General features: G+C 39.7%; 1 protein-coding gene across 1 annotated transcript; it reads left to right on the top strand.

The window, feature by feature from the left end:
• The first annotated feature begins 6,993 nt into the window (after nt 1-6,993).
• Nucleotides 6,994-18,860, top strand: LOC146731478 (uncharacterized). Its single transcript, XM_085493512.1, has 2 exons — nt 6,994-7,264; nt 18,343-18,860. Exons 1-2 carry the CDS (start codon nt 7,041-7,043, stop codon nt 18,524-18,526), a joined length of 408 nt encoding a protein of 135 aa, XP_085349638.1. The 5' UTR covers nt 6,994-7,040; the 3' UTR covers nt 18,527-18,860.

Below are 18,860 nucleotides of genomic sequence, written 5' to 3'. Positions count from 1 at the left end.
CTGATTATCAGACCAGTTCACTGACATTAACACATGCCCAATATCACATCACTGATTATCAGACCAGTTCACTGACATTAACACCTGCCCAATATCACATCACTGATTATCAGACCAGTTTACTGACATTAACACATGCCCAATATCACATCACTGATTATCAGACCAGTTTACTGACATTAACACATGCCCAATATCACATCACTGATTATCAGACCAGTTTACTGACATTAACACCTGCCCAATTTCACATCACTGATTATCAGACCAGTTCACTGACATTAACACATGCACAATATCACATCACTGATTATCAGACCACTTCACTGACATTAACACATGCCCAATATCACATCACTGATTATCAGACCAGTTCACTGACATTAACACCTGCCCAATATCACATCACTGATGATCAGACCAGTTCACTGACATTAACACCTGCCCAATATCACATCACTGATTATCAGACCAGTTTACTGACATTAACACCTGCCCAATTTCACATCACTGATTATCAGACCAGTTCACTGACATTAACACCTGCCCAATATCACATCACTGATGATCAGACCAGTTCACTGACATTAACACATGCCCAATATCACATCACTGATTATCAGACCACTTCACTGACATTAACACATGCCCAATATCACATCACTGATTATCAGACCAGTTCACTGACATTAACACCCGCCCAATATCACATCACTGATGATCAGACCAGTTCACTGACATTAACACATGCCCAATATCACATCACTGATTATCAGACCAGTTTACTGACATTAACACCCGCCCAATTTCACATCACTGATTATCAGACCACTTCACTGACATTAACACATGCCCAATATCACATCACTGATTATCAGACCAGTTTACTGACATTAACACCCGCCCAATTTCACATCACTAATGATCAGACCAGTTCACTGACATTAACACATGCCAATTATCACATCACTGATTATCAGACCACTTCACTGACATGAACACATGCCCAATATCACATCACTGATTATCAAACCAGTTCACCGACATTAACACCCGCCCAATTTCACATCACTGATTATCAGACCAGTTCACTGACATTAACACCTGCCCAATATCACATCACTGATTATCAGACCAGTTTACTGACATTAACACCTGCCCAATTTCACATCACTGATAATCGACCAGTTCACTGACATTAACACCTGCCCAATTTCACATCACTGATTATCAGACCAGTTTACTGACATTAACATCTGCCCAATATCACATCACTGATGATCAGACCAGTTCACTGACATTAACACATGCCCAATATCACATCACTGATTATCAGACCAGTTCACTGACATTAACACCCGCACAATTTCACATCACTGATTATCAGACCAGTTCACTGACATTAACACCTGCCCAATATCACATCACTGATGATCAGACCAGTTCACTGACATTAACACATGCCCAATATCACATCACTGATTATCAGACCACTTCACTGACATGAACACATGCCCAATATCACATCACTGATTATCAGACCAGTTCACTGACATTAACACCCGCCCAATTTCACATCACTGATTATCAGACCAGTTCACTGACATTAACACCTGCCCAATATCACATCACTGATTATCAGACCAGTTTACTGACATTAACACATGCCCAATTTCACATCACTGATTATCAGACCAGTTCACTGACATTAACACCTGCCCAATATCACATCACTGATTATCAGACCAGTTCACTGACATTAACACCTGCCCAATATCAGGTCACTGATTATCAGACCAGTTTACTGACATTAACACCTGCCCAATATCACATCACTGATTATCAAACCAGTTCACTGACATTAACACCCGCCCAATTTCACATCACTGATTATCAGACCAGTTTACTGACATTAACACCCGCCCAATTTCACATCACTGATTATCAGACCAGTTCACTGACATTAACACCTGCGCAATTTCACATCACTGATTATCTAACAAGTTCACTGACATTAACATCTGCCCAATATCACATCACTGATGATCAGACCAGTTCACTGACATTAACACATGCCCAATATCACATCACTGATTATCAGACCAGTTTACTGATATTAACACATGCCCAATATCACATCACTGATTATCAGACCAGTTCATTGACATTAACACCCGCCCAATTTCACATCACTGATTATCAGACCAGTTCACTGACATTAACACCTGCCCAATATCACATCACTGATAATCAGACCAGTTCACTGACATTAACACATGCCCATTATCACATCACTGATTATCAGACCACTTCACTGACCTGAACACATGCCCAATATCACATCACTGATTATCAGACCAGTTCACTGACATTAACACCCGCCCAATTTCACATCACTGATTATCAGACCAGTTCACTGACATTAACACCTGCCCAATATCACATCACTGAATATCAGACCAGTTTACTGACATTAACACATGCCCAATATCACATCACTGATGATCAGACCAGTTCACTGACATTAACACATGCCCAATATCACATCACTGATTATCAGACCAGTTTACTGACATTAACACCCGCCCAATTTCACATCACTGATTATCAGACCACTTCACTGACATTAACACATGCCCAATATCACATCACTGATTATCAGACCAGTTTACTGACATTAACACCCGCCCAATTTCACATCACTAATGATCAGACCAGTTCACTGACATTAACACATGCCAATTATCACATCACTGATTATCAGACCACTTCACTGACATGAACACATGCCCAATATCACATCACTGATTATCAAACCAGTTCACCGACATTAACACCCGCCCAATTTCACATCACTGATTATCAGACCAGTTCACTGACATTAACACCTGCCCAATATCACATCACTGATTATCAGACCAGTTTACTGACATTAACACCTGCCCAATTTCACATCACTGATAATCGACCAGTTCACTGACATTAACACCTGCCCAATTTCACATCACTGATTATCAGACCAGTTTACTGACATTAACATCTGCCCAATATCACATCACTGATGATCAGACCAGTTCACTGACATTAACACATGCCCAATATCACATCACTGATTATCAGACCAGTTCACTGACATTAACACCCGCACAATTTCACATCACTGATTATCAGACCAGTTCACTGACATTAACACCTGCCCAATATCACATCACTGATGATCAGACCAGTTCACTGACATTAACACATGCCCAATATCACATCACTGATTATCAGACCACTTCACTGACATGAACACATGCCCAATATCACATCACTGATTATCAGACCAGTTCACTGACATTAACACCCGCCCAATTTCACATCACTGATTATCAGACCAGTTCACTGACATTAACACCTGCCCAATATCACATCACTGATTATCAGACCAGTTTACTGACATTAACACATGCCCAATTTCACATCACTGATTATCAGACCAGTTCACTGACATTAACACCTGCCCAATATCACATCACTGATTATCAGACCAGTTCACTGACATTAACACCTGCCCAATATCAGGTCACTGATTATCAGACCAGTTTACTGACATTAACACCTGCCCAATATCACATCACTGATTATCAAACCAGTTCACTGACATTAACACCCGCCCAATTTCACATCACTGATTATCAGACCAGTTTACTGACATTAACACCCGCCCAATTTCACATCACTGATTATCAGACCAGTTCACTGACATTAACACCTGCGCAATTTCACATCACTGATTATCTAACAAGTTCACTGACATTAACATCTGCCCAATATCACATCACTGATGATCAGACCAGTTCACTGACATTAACACATGCCCAATATCACATCACTGATTATCAGACCAGTTTACTGATATTAACACATGCCCAATATCACATCACTGATTATCAGACCAGTTCATTGACATTAACACCCGCCCAATTTCACATCACTGATTATCAGACCAGTTCACTGACATTAACACCTGCCCAATATCACATCACTGATAATCAGACCAGTTCACTGACATTAACACATGCCCATTATCACATCACTGATTATCAGACCACTTCACTGACCTGAACACATGCCCAATATCACATCACTGATTATCAGACCAGTTCACTGACATTAACACCCGCCCAATTTCACATCACTGATTATCAGACCAGTTCACTGACATTAACACCTGCCCAATATCACATCACTGAATATCAGACCAGTTTACTGACATTAACACATGCCCAATATCACATCACTGATTATCAGACCAGTTTACTGACATTAACACCTACCCAATATCACATCACTGATTATCAGACCAGTTCACTGACACTAACACCTGCCCAATATCACATCACTGATTATCAGACTAGTTTACTGACATTAACACCCGCCCAATTTCACATCACTGATTATCAGACCACTTCACATACATTAACACATCACTGGTTATCAAACCAGTTCACTGACATTAATACATGCCCAATTTCACATCACTGATTATCGAACCAGTTTACTGACATTATCACATGCCCAATATCACATCAGTGATTATCAGACCAGTTTACTGACATTAACACATGCCCAATATCACATCACTGATTAGCAGACCAGTTTACTGACATTAACACATGCCGAATATCACATCACTGATTATCAGACCAGTTCACTGACATTAACACCTGCCCAATATTAGGTCACTGATTATCAGACCAGTTTACTGACATTAACACCTGCCCAATATCACATCACTGATTATCAGACCAGTTTACTGACATTAACACATGCCCAATATCACATCACTGATTATCAGACCAGTTTACTGACATTAACACCTGCCCAATTTCACATCACTGATTATCAGACCAGTTCACTGACATTAACACATGCCCAATATCACATCACTGATTATCAGACCAGTTCACTGACATTAACACATGCCCAATATCACATCACTGATTATCAGACCAGTTCACTGACATTAACACCTGCACAATATCACATCACTGATGATCAGACCAGTTCACTGACATTAACACCTGCCCAATATCACATCACTGATTATCAGACCAGTTTACTGACATTAACACATGCCCAATTTCACATCACTGATTATCAGACCAGTTCACTGACATTAACACATGCCCAATATCACATCACTGATGATCAGACCAGTTCACTGATATTAACACATGCCCAATATCACATCACTGATTATCAGACCAGTTTACTGACATTAACACCTGCCCAATTTCACATCACTGATTATCAGACCAGTTCACTGACATTAACACATGCCCAATATCACATCACTGATTATCAGACCACTTCACTGACATTAACACATGCCCAATATCACATCACTGATTATCAGACCAGTTCACTGACATTAACACCTGCCCAATATCACATCACTGATGATCAGGCCAGTTCACTGACATTAACACCTGCCCAATATCACATCACTGATTATCAGACCAGTTTACTGACATTAACACCTGCCCAATTTCACATCACTGATTATCAGACCAGTTCACTGACATTAACACCTGCCCAATATCACATCACTGATGATCAGACCAGTTCACTGACATTAACACATGCCCAATATCACATCACTGATTATCAGACCACTTCACTGACATTAACACCCGCCCAATATCACATCACTGATTATCAGACCAGTTCACTGACATTAACACCTGCCCAATATCACATCACTGATTATCAGACCAGTTTATAGACATTAACACCTGCCCAATTTCACATCACTGATTATCGACCAGTTCACTGACATTAACACCTGCCCAATATCACATCACTGATTATCAGACCAGTTCACTGACATTAACACCTGCCCAATATCACATCACTGATGATCAGACCAGTTCTCTGACATTAACACCTGCCCAATATCACATCACTGATGATCAGACCAGTTCACTGACATTAACACCTGCCCAATATCACATCACTGATTATCAGACCAGTTCACTGACATTAACACCTGCCCAATATCACATCACTGATTATCAGACCAGTTTACTGACATTAACACCTGCCCAATTTCACATCACTGATTATCAGACCAGTTCACTGACATTAACACCTGCCCAATATCACATCACTGTTGATCAGACCAGTTCACTGACATTAACACCCGCCCAATATCACATCACTGATTATCAGACCAGTTCACTGACATTAACACCTGCCCAATATCACATCACTGATTATCAGACCAGTTTATAGACATTAACACCTGCCCAATTTCACATCAATGATTATCGACCAGTTCACTGACATTAACACCTGCCCAATATCACATCACTGATTATCAGACCAGTTCACTGACATTAACACCTGCCCAATATCACATCACTGATGATCAGACCAGTTCACTGACATTAACACCTGCCCAATATCACATCACTGATTATCAGACCAGTTCACTGACATTAACACCTGCCCAATATCACATCACTGATTATCAGACCAGTTCACTGACATTAACACACGCCCAATATCACATCACTGATTATCAGACCAGTTCACTGACATTAACACACGCCCAATATCACATCACTGATTATCAGACCAGTTCACTGACATTAACACCTGCCCAATATCACATCACTGATGATCAGACCAGTTCACTGACATTAACACCTGCCCAATATCACATCACTGATTATCAGACCAGTTCACTGACATTAACACCTGCCCAATATCACATCACTGATTATCAGACCAGTTCACTGACATTAACACACGCCCAATATCACATCACTGATTATCAGACCAGTTCACTGACATTAACACATGCCCATTATCACATCACTGATTATCAAACCAGTTCACTGACATTAACACCTGCCCAATATCACATCACTGATTATCAGACCAGTTCACTGACATTAACACACGCCCAATATCACATCACATCAGTTGTGCGTTACATTTCTGTGCATGGATGCCACTGGGTGCAGGCTCCAGCTTTGGCTGTCCTCGCAATGAACTGTGAGTGTCTACAATATGTTGACTTGACAAGCTGCTGGGAACTTGATGATGAAACTATCTTGGTATTAATAATATCTCATCCTGGACTGAAATATCTTTCTTTAGCAAAAATATATGGCATAACAAATGTTGTAATCGACATGCTGGCAAGAACTTGTTCTGCTTTTGAACATCTTAATATTCAGGGTTGTTGGAGGATTACAAATTCAGTCATACGGTAAGTTTTATTTTAAGCTTTATTCACAAATAGAGGCACTGTGCTTTATTATTCCCCATTCAGGTGCAGCCTGGAAAAGGGACTACTAATTCGGGTTTTTAATTTACCGTCTTCAAAATTGTTTCAGAAATTCTGCAGCAGATATCAATGAAAGCAGGTTGATGAACAATAATCTTTTGACCATGCAACAATTTTTTTTCCAGATCTGAAAATCCTAAGTGGATATTTTTCATGATTTTCATCAAAAATTACCTCTCCCAGCAACATTGACAGAACAACTGCGCATACTCAGAATAAATTAATTACTGCAAAATACTTTATTTTCGCTGAAGGAATGATTTAGTTAAAATAGAATCCAGAGAGTATACCTTTTTAGTTCCCGTTCGGACGCAGTCCGAAAACGGGGACTTATGTTTTGACCTCCGTGTGTGCGTGCGTCCGGACCTGTATCTTAGAAATGCCTTGACCAATCACAATCAAACTTTACACATACACCATACATGATATTATACATATGCACATCAATTTGTTTCACGATCTGATTCAAGATGGCCGAATAACGGCCATTTTTGTGCTAAAATCATCAAAATCAAGCATTTCTCGGCTGTTTACTGATGGGTTTTGTTCAAACTTGGTATATACATTAGACATTATGGGACCTTGATGCAAATAATTTTGTTTTTTAGATAAGATTCAAAATGGCCGACTGGCGGCCATTTTGTATTAATGAATGTGGTTCTCGTGCCATATCTCTGACTTGGTTTCACTGATTATGTTCAAATTTTAAATATTCATTATACATCATGTCATAGATAGACAGATATATTGGTTTGACGATCCTATTTAAAATGACCAAATGGTGGCCTTTTTTGTGCTAAACAATCATCAAATATCAAGCATTTCTGGCATTTATGGATGGATTTCGTTCAAACTTGGTACATATATCAGACATTACAGGTTCCTGATGCACATCATTTATTTTTCAGATCGGATTCAAAATGGCTGTCTGGCGGCCATTTTGTTTTAATGATTGGGCTTCTAGAGCCATATCTCTTGAATGCTTTGACTGATTATATTCAAATTTTATATATTCGTTATACATCATGTTATATATATACATGTATTCAAAATGGCTGATTTTGAATGCTGTTCCAGAGCAATTTCTCTCAATATGGACAAGTACTTGTTTGACGATCAGATACAAATTTCAATCATTTTAATGTTAAAAAAATCATATTCCTGACATGGTTATATTCCTGCTATATTACTATAAACAAAACTATATATTTTAAATTTGATAACTAACGGGGACTGTGCCATGCATGGCTTGTTTCCTATATTTTACTTTCAACTCGTCTTAAATCAATCAAAATAAATTCCATACAAAACACCCAAAAAGTCTTTTCAGTGAATATAAATTCCAGCTAAAATAAAGTATTTTGCCTTAGATTAGATCTGTAAGTTATTATATTACTGTTTATATTTTGTTCGGCTCAGTGGTTTCCTTCACTAGTTAGTAGAAGAAGTAGTAGCCATATTTGATTGCAGGAACTTCAAGAAGGCAGCATAACAGACGTGTTTGCAAAGGTAGGTTCTCCATTTTCAGTGAAATTGAATGTATTGGGGGTGAGATTGGTGTACATCCCGTGACATACCGATGTGTAATAATAATAATAATAATCTTTATTGATAAATGTAACCTTAATTCAGATATTGTTCGTGATACAATAAAGTTAAATGTTGAACATTAGAGAACAAAAACACAAAACAAAGCAAAAACATTTTTTTTTATTAGATTTAATGTAGTTTTCTCTCATTAAGAAGCCTTGGTATACAAATTTGGCTAAATTAATTAACATGTTTTTGTCTTTTGTTTTAAGTATATTTACTAGTTTTTCTTGCTTGTTTTGATTGGTCGGTGTTGCAAAACATTTGTTTAGGCTGTCTTGTCTTAATGCATCATAGTGTGATCACGTTAGGAGGAAATGTTTTTCATCCTCAATCTCTCCATTCTGGCAAATTTGACATTTTCTATCTTGTAAGGCGTGGTTTGTGTATCTGCCTTTCTCAATTTGTGGAGTATGTGCACTTATCCTTAATTTTGTCAATGCTGACCTATGGAATGGATTTTTGACTATTTCAAGATAACTTTCTCTTTAATGCATCTGTAAGTGCGTAGTTTGTTTCTATGGTTGCCTCCCTTTTTGTCATCGAATAGAAAGTTATCACAGTGACTTTGAAATGTCTGTTTTATGTTCTCCTTGACTGTGGTAATAAGTTTGTTAATAGTTTTAGGAGTGTGGTTTTTCCAGATGTCATCCTTGTTTACCAAATTTAAAGTTTGTTTGATGCTTGACACCCAGTTTGGTGTGCCAGCTTTGTCTAGAGTGATACCTAGTCTATATGCCTCATTTAGAAGAGTGTATTCTGGCTTCTGTGATATTTTTATCCAATATTTTACCATCTGAATTGTACTAGTAACAGTGAGAGGGTAGCGACCCAACTCCATCAGGCATGCTATGTTAGATGATTTGCAATTTACTTTTAAGAGAAATTTAATGTGTATTTTTTCTGCTGGGTTATTGTTGTTGAAAATATTTTGTTTTGATTTAATATTGTTGCTTGACCAGATCTCAGTGCAGTACAGTAAAACTGGTTTTATAATAGTCACACAAACAGTTACCCTGTCTGTATGTGTGCCTGTCCATTCCACTGATATCTCAAGAACCGTATGTTGGTTTTTAATGAAACTTGGTGTATACAATGTAGATGCTCTGGGCTAATGTGCATATTTGATTAGGTTTTGGTTGAAAATTTTCAGCTGTTCCTTTACTGTTCCACTGATATCTAAAGAGCCATTCATTAGTTTTGATAAAACTTGGTACATAGATGCTCTGGACTAATGTACAGATGTGATTAGTTTTGGGTAAAAATCCATGCATATAATTAACCTTATTTGCATAATGATTAGTCAATTTTTGTCTTTTCCACTGATATCTTAAGTACTAATCATCACATTTCAATGAAACTTACATAGATACATAGGACGATAAACATATGTGAAATATTAATTACCTAATGTTCAGCTTTTGATATTTCAAGCACTATTACCGGTACTTCATTACTTTTCAATGAAACTTGGTACATAGATGCTCTAGAACAATCCAAAGACCTGATTAATTTTAAGTAAAATTGTGTGCATATTAAACAACTATAATTAGTTAATTTTTGGCTTTTACACTGACTAATTATCTAATTATCCCATTTCAATGAATCTTGGTAAATAGATTTTCTAGGACAATGCACAGACCTGATTAGTTTTAGGTTAAAATTAGTGCATATTAATTATCTAATTTGCATAATTAGCCAATTTTCATCTTTTACACTGATATCACATGTACTAATTATTCCATTTCAATGAAACTTGGTACATTGATGCTCCAGAACAATGCACAGACCCACTCAGTTTTGAATTATAATCAGATCATATTAATTACCTAATTTGCACAATAAATCATAATATTTGGTTATAATCAAATTTCAATGAAACTTCGTACATAGATGGTCTGTGACAGTACTTATCTTAACAATGAATCTTGGTACGTATGTACACTAACACAATGTGATGATCTAATTAGTTTTAGATTTGTATACATCTATAATAATTACCTAATTTGCATAATAATTTACTTTTCGCTTTCCACTAATTTAGGTAGGATTAATCATCACATTATAATGAAACTTTGTACATGTGCACCCTGAGACAATATGCAACCTAAATCTATGCATAATAATTGCTTAATTTGTATAATAATTAATTTGGTTCATTGAGGTAATCCACAGACATGATTAGTTTAATGTTGATAAACATGCATATTGATTATCTATTATTAGTCCATCTAAAAAAATCAGATTTAAATTGAATTCATCGCAGAGGTGCTCTAGAATAAATTAGACTAAAAACCATGAATGAAAAATCAAATGTATTTTCTGTATGTATAATAAATTTTGATAATGTGAATCACATTTTTTTCATGTTATGCATCTCAAATAGACAAAAATTAGTTGCCAAGCTTCTCGTTTGAAAAGCAAATCTTAAATTTTGAATTAATTTTAATGTGTCTCCAATACTCACAGCACACGGGAGTTCTTTCTAAGCTTTCTTTGATTAGATATGTTTTGACAGGGATATAAATGTCACTGTGTAAAAGTTGTTTTATTTTAAAATATGCTTTCAAAGCCCTACATTGTATTTGCTAAATCATCTTGTGCTGTATGGAGCTTGCCTGAACTACTTAATTTGACTCCCAGGTAAGAATAATTAGAAACTGTTTCATGTTCAACATTATTAATATGAAATTTATGCTTGGTGAGTTTTTCCTGTTATATTGAATATAATAACTTTGGTTATATTGATATGTTGATGATATGTTGCCATTTTTCACAATAAATACCTAAAGTTTAAAGCATTTTGAAGACCTGTGTTTGATTTAGATAACAGAAGTAGATCATCTGGCAGGGAAGATTACTATTTAGTAAAGAAGGAGAATCAGTGTTTGAATTTTCTAAATATTATTCAATATCGTTGACATATATTAAATAGTAATGGACTTGTTGGACGCCTCTTTGGAATGGGAATGCTTCTGTTAAGCCATTTTTTAATTTTAATTTTATACAACTCGATGAGCTACTAGTAGTGCAGATTGATTGGATGATTTTGTGAAATTTTCCTGAAATACAATTTTTTAAGAGTTTGTACAAAAGACCTTGACGCCAAATTGAATCAAATGCCGTTTCGAAATCTATGAAGCAGGCGTAAATGTATTTATTTTGACTAGTGTGTTTTAATACAAATATATGATCGCTTGTACTAAACTATTAGGGTTGTCCAAACCCGTTTCTGTACCTAATCATACCTACCAGAAAGTCCATGAAAATAATAAATTCCATTTATTACTCGTTAGGCTTAACTACAGATTAACTACAGGCTTCTCCTAAGGGGTCACTATCAGGATGCTCGTGAGGCCTGATCCAATCATTCTCACAAACGTTTCCGCTGCACCAACGGGCTGCCGAAAGCTTGTGGTGAGGTGGGCGTTTTTCTACAGACTTTCTGGTAGGTATGATTAAGTAAACAAACAGGTTTTTACAACCCTAATAGTTTACTACATCACCTACCAGAAAGACCGTGGAAATAATAAATTCCATTTATTACTAGTGAGGGAGGTAGGGAAGCTCCGACAGCTGAAATGTATATTTTTCAACACAAAAAAAAAAAAGGTCAAAAAACTGAGAGAAATCAAAACTACTCACTAACAAAGAGTCTTGGCCCAGGATAAAACCACTTAGGCGACTTTCAGGGACTGAGTGCCTCGAAAGTAGACCCCCCAATATGGGGAGGCTTACTAATGCCGGTCGACTGAACAATGAAATAGGGTCCCAACAATTTTAATGCATCAAAGCAGTGTATTGCTGGGGTTTGATAGCGCCAAACAAAACCGGCAGCGTCAAGCAAAGGAGGCAATCTGATTAAAATCTGATGTAGTGTACAGGCTTTAATTATTTTGGCTATAAACTTATTTTAATTTTATTTTTTATTACTTTTGTTATTAATGCCTTTTTATTTTATTACTTTACTTTGATTTTGAGATTTTTTTTTAATTTCGCCCTACATACATCTGATCCGACGCCTATGTAAGTCCCGTTCAAATCTCGCGTAAGTAACAGCCAATCACAGCCCTCTTTTATACAGGCTGTCGGTTGCTTACTTTTCAGTGTAGCGATACTCTACGTGCAATCTTTCTGTACATTATATTTTGCTCACTTGAATAAACCATTAATAGAAAATTGCTAGTATATTTTTTTTTACAAAAGAAATTCCACAGCATTTTACAATTTTTTTCATTACATTGAATATTTTGTTTCACTTCTAACAAATATGTACACTTCCTGATAAATCTTCGCCAGCCAAAGTTCGTTTATACAGTCATCACTTCAATTTAACATCAAACACTGAGCATAATTATCTAGAATGGAAGCAAACAAATAAGTAAATCGTAATGATTAGAACACTGTAAACAATTGTATAACGGTCACCAGCCCACGGCATCGACGCAGAAAACTGGAGCAAACAAATATTTCCTGATCAATTGCGATGTGTTCCAAATAAAAAATATTTTATTCCAGTCCAAATCAGCTCAATCACTTTAATAAAGAGTTATTGTATAATGTACAGAATGTTGATACATTTTGATGAATGTTTACAGCTACGGCTTCAATACTGTAGACGATTTTGGCCCAATCGTCAACAAAACATCACCTGTCTCCAGGGTAAGCGACTGACGCTCAAGCCAAAAGAAAAAACTGTTTACATAGTGACATACTTCGTGTTCGCCTTATCCATAGGCTCCAGGGGGGGTCGTAACGCCATTAGACCAACAACAAGTACCAGTCAGGAGGATTAGCTTCCGTAACACCAATCAATGTACGGTCTCCATCTGGATTCATACAAATGTCTGGTGCCGTCCGACTGTGCCAAAGCGAGGAACTTGGACAACTTTGCAGAAAAGCCTAGTGCTTGGTTTATTGACAGCCTCCACGCGTGAATATGGAATAGAGCGGGCTCATCGGTAGAGTGCCGTCCGGCTGGGACAACAGATCCGGGAGATTCGGCGACTCAACTGGAAGTTCCAGCAACATTGGGAGCCAGACCTTCACAGGTCAATTGGGCGCCACCCAAGTCAGAAGACAGGTGGGCTTGAGTCACAACTTCTCCAACACTTGGCTCCCACTTGGAAGGGTAGAACAGCGTAAGCATAGATGGATAGAGCGTCCATGGCGAAAGCGCTCGTCTCTGAGAGGAGTGACACGTACGCCGGGAGCTTGGCATTCCAGTGATTGGCAAACAGAACTATCTGGGGCCCATCCCAGAGACAAAACTGCAGGTCCGCCACCCATTAGGGAGGGGGGTGGTCTGCCACTCGGTGTTCTGGAACTGGATACGTCTCGAGAGGGCGTCTACAGCACTGTTGCGTATCCCTGGGAGGTGGTAAGCCGATAGCTCAACCGGGTTATCCAGGCACCAAAGGAGAATCTCCTCCGCTAGCTTTGACAACATGGGGGAACGTGTCCCTCCTTTCCTTGACACTACTAAGGTGTTGTCTGTCCAAAGCAGGACTCTGTGATGGTGTGCGACTCCCTGAAAAATTTCAGACAGTAGGACGGTCTGCAACTCCAACCAATAGATGTGGCGGCCTAAATATGCGGACAGCCCCATCCCTGGGGCGACGCATCTGTAATGAGAGTCAGCGAGGGAGTCGTCGGATCTAGGAGAGTTCCTGTTTCCAAGTACCATGTGTCGTTCCGCCAAAGGAGGGCAGTCATTGCTTGGTCCGATGATCGAACCCCTGAACGTCAGGTTTCGCATGTGGATCCTGTAAGCACCTCTGAATTGGATGAGACCGGAGAGGCAGACGACGAACTGAAGTCATCAGTTCGTGTATCGACACCAATCCCGACGACAGGAGTTGGCTGGTGAACTCTACAAGAGAGTTGCATCGCTCCTGCGAGGGTGAACAAGCCCTTGATCCATGTCGAACTGCATACCCAGAAAAACCAGGCTGTAGGATAGTATTGGGTTGGACTTGGCAATATTTATTGAAAAGGCCAACTCATGGAGGAGAATCTGCGTCAAAAGCACGTGCTCCACTAAAGCCTCCCTGTCTCAGTTGTGTAATAACCAGTCGTCAAGATGTGGGTTCGGATAGGCAGACGACCAGTGTAGCAGCTGGGTCACCTGTCTTAGCACACTGGTGAAGACATACGGTGCCGTGCACAGACCGAAAATAAAGGCGGTAAACTTTGCCCTCAGATGGGAATCTGAGATACCGGCTGCATGAGTGGTGAATCATAATGTGGAGGTAAGCGTCGCTCATATCCAGCGATGCCCGCTGGTGTTTCTATCCGGAAGCGCTTAAGTTCCACAAACCCGTTCAGGCGACTGAAGTCTAGAACTGGACGCCACCCCCCCCCCCCAACTCTTGGGAACAAGGAAGATGTGGGAAAGAACCCTGGCAATAAATACGGGGCTTGCTACTTCCTGTCGGATCGTCCCCGCCTTGACCTCATCCCTCGACAAAAGACCTGAGGGAGGGTGAGGACTCAGAGGAGGAGGAGACTGAAGAGGAATCTGATACCCTGCGCCAAGCTGGTATGTGCTACATAAGGCACGATCCCATTGGAAGGAGCGGACGGGGATTCGGAGCTAGTGCTACCCGAACTCCAGCCTCCAGTATGTTAGGACGAAGAGGGGGAGACTGAGCCCGAGGACTCTGGGGAGGGAGACCCGGAGTCGTACCACCATCCATGTCCAGGCAGCCGGCGAACCTTCAAAGAGACTTCGCGGCCCCCTGGTCCCCAGAAGTGTCAGAACACCCACCACCAACACCACAACGTTTCTTGGGCTTTCTCTGACGCTTCCCACTACTAGTCTTTTTCTGCCCCTTCGAAGGAGACTATGAGCGCTTTGATCCTCGCTGGTTGTGGCTCAGAGCGGAGGACTTACTGCCTGGGCTGCCTTGTAGTTTTAGTTAGAACCATTGACAAGAAGGACTAGCTACATTGGCCAACAGGGACAATTGCTTAAATTGGATACGCTGATCCTCAGCAACCGCCAAACCATTCACCGCATCCACTAACCGTCCACTAAATAGCCGGTCACGGATTAGGATAGGCGCACAGACCCAGAACTGCCTCACGCTCAGTCGAAACCGCTCCTGTCAAGAGGGCAGTATGGACTTACAAGATATCACACATAGCGACTCTCTGCGTCGCCAGGGACTGGCCCATCTGCCCGAGGATCGAGGTTTGCTGTTGAGCTGACGCTCTAACACTAAAGCAGCCCATTCTATAAACTTGATGGGTCTAAGTTCCGCCCGTAAAGCCCTATGCACTAGTAGGCATTGGTGCCGGTCAAATGACCACGCAACGTGGCCTTCTCGATCTGCACTACCCGCCATAACAAAAGTATGGGTACCGGGATAAGGACAGGGAACCTATGGAGAGACTGTGGTACCACGTGAGTGTCCAACACCGGAACCTATCATCGGTTCATATAGCCCCAATGGGATATCGATTCACCCAACGGAAGGCATTGGACGTGACCGCTCCAAAACCAGGTTTAAGCTGTTTGTCCTTTTCTCCCGAAGGGTACCAATCACCCCTCCATCACCCTCTGAGCCTCCTCCATAGCCTGGGTCACACGAGGCACTCAGGGGAGTTGGCCAACGGGCGTACAAGTCTCGCGGCCATCACTGCCTGGTTCACAAGCTGCAACCTTAACTGCATATTAGTAAGGGACAGCTGGGCTCCGGTTGGTTGGGTATCCTGTGACTGCCCCGACAAAGATGAGACGAGAAACGACAAAGCGCTCACCCCCCCTCCTGTTGGAGAAATGGTAGCTGCACCCCATAAGAGGGTTGCATACCGCCCTGTACAGGGGTACCAACACTGGAGTCCCCTCGCAGAGTCATAAGTGGGGGCACTCTGCACGGCTTGGAAAGACGCAGGAAACAATGCCTGGTTAGCCCGAGCCTGGGGGGGGTATGGAAGAGGACGCGTAAGGCGATCCGTTCCAGGGATAGAGCCCCCTTTATTAAAAAAGTGGATGCTCCCTTTCCCACTGATGTGAGTTGTCCCCCCACTGACCCTCTAAAGGAGAGATCACTAGGAGAATGGGACACACTTGACCCTAGCCCTGGTGGTGGAGGTACAGGCAGTATCTCAGCTTGTGCTTGTATCCTGACACAACCGAGCGTGAAAGGCAATAAGCGGGACCCAAACAGGCATTGTTTAAGGCAGAATGAGCATGTCTTGCGTCCCAACTGTTGTGTCGGGACATACTTTGTATTTTTTACGACTTAGGTGTACTGCAGTTTGAAAAAATTACGAAAAATGAGATAGTGAAAGAAACAATATTTATTTACTCACTGTTTACAATAGCCAGAACGCTGTATGTGTCTTCACTTTCAGGTTAGTTCTTCCGCCGATTTCTCGCAACCAGCAACGCAAATTTTTATTTGGGATTTCGAGAAACATAACATGAATCGTTGTGGCATTCATAACACAACACCTCTCCATGTTTCAACTTTTAAGTGGTCAGTTAACAAGGTCTTTCATAGTAGCATTTCTATGGGATTGACGTACTAGCATGAATGGGTTCAGTTATCAATGTTCACTGCTGACATCATCTGACTGGCCCTCTAGAGGCGAAATGACGCCAAGCAAAGCGGGCGTTTGTCTGCTTCACAGCCCGTTTTATACCCGATATTTAGGGCATTTCGCAGCACATACAAGTTGTTTTTATCAACAGAATTCATTCATAGATCTCAAATTTCATGTACAGAGTGTCAAAAGCCACACCTTTGCTCCCCTTTAAATAATCTCCACAAATTTCTATGTTTATTTTCCATGTTTCTGTAATTATACAAAAAATGAGAACAGAGATAATTATCAGCTTTGTAGTGAATATTAAATGACTTCAATTACTTTAATAGTTGTGTGAGCATATCAACTTTTTAAATAAATCTATCCACAAAAAATACGAAGCATCCGCAAAAAAAGAACACTGTCAACGCTGCTATTTGACAAATCTGGGAATAATGAGAAATATTACTTTAAATTTGCTTATCATGCATTTATAAATTTCGTAGATGAAAGTAGGAAAAATTTAAAATGCCGTAACTCGTCCACAAATTGACTGATTTGAACAGAAACGATGACGATCTGGCTAGAAAGGCTAAATCTGCATCTGTGTGTTCGACACAAGAATGACATTACGAAAACATACAAAGCAGGTAATAAACTACCAGCAAAGTCTGCTGTGGCAAGCATAGCACCAGTGTAATCCAGAATTCACACCTACATAATAGGCATAGTGGTCAGAGATACAACCTGATGTTTGAAGTGAAGTAGATGAGAATGTTTGAGAAGTGAGTTTCAGACATTTAACCATTTCATCACCTTAGCAAATGTCCTCACCCCAATTTTCTGTACCAATATTTATATTTTTGTTATTTCAGATTACTAGGCGATTGTTGCCCCAAATTACGTAAACTAGAAGTTTCAGATTGCCGTGATATAAATGAAGCCAGCTTAGCTCGATTACGAGTGAAGGGAATTGATATTGATGTGAGAGCGCCTCCTGGAGGTAGAGAACCACACCCAGCTGTCTTGCCATATCCAGCATTGTTCCATCAGATATAAAAAACATGGGCTGATAACTTCACAATAGCAGTGCTAACAAATTTGTACATTTGTCAAAATATATGTGGCTATCAATAAAGTTTACAATCAAGTCTTTTAATGGATTTTTTTGTTTTTTTATGTTGACAATAAGAATAATCTTTATTGCATCATTTATCATATCCTTATTTTGATTTGGAAATTACAACAAAAACAAAAAATTGAGGAAGTAGCAAAATAGAAAAGGATTTAAAAAAAAGAGAAATAGCTGGTATTTTTTTGTAATGCTTGGCACTGAAACAATTAGATGTAGCTTGCTAGTTTTGTTATTTTTTGGCTGTTATTGCTTGTTGTA

The sequence above is a fragment of the Saccoglossus kowalevskii genome, chromosome 19, assembly GCF_978046115.1.
Source record: "Saccoglossus kowalevskii chromosome 19, keSacKowa6.1, whole genome shotgun sequence".
NCBI lineage: Eukaryota > Metazoa > Hemichordata > Enteropneusta > Harrimaniidae > Saccoglossus > Saccoglossus kowalevskii.
This window is presented reverse-complemented; position numbering and strand designations above follow the sequence as displayed.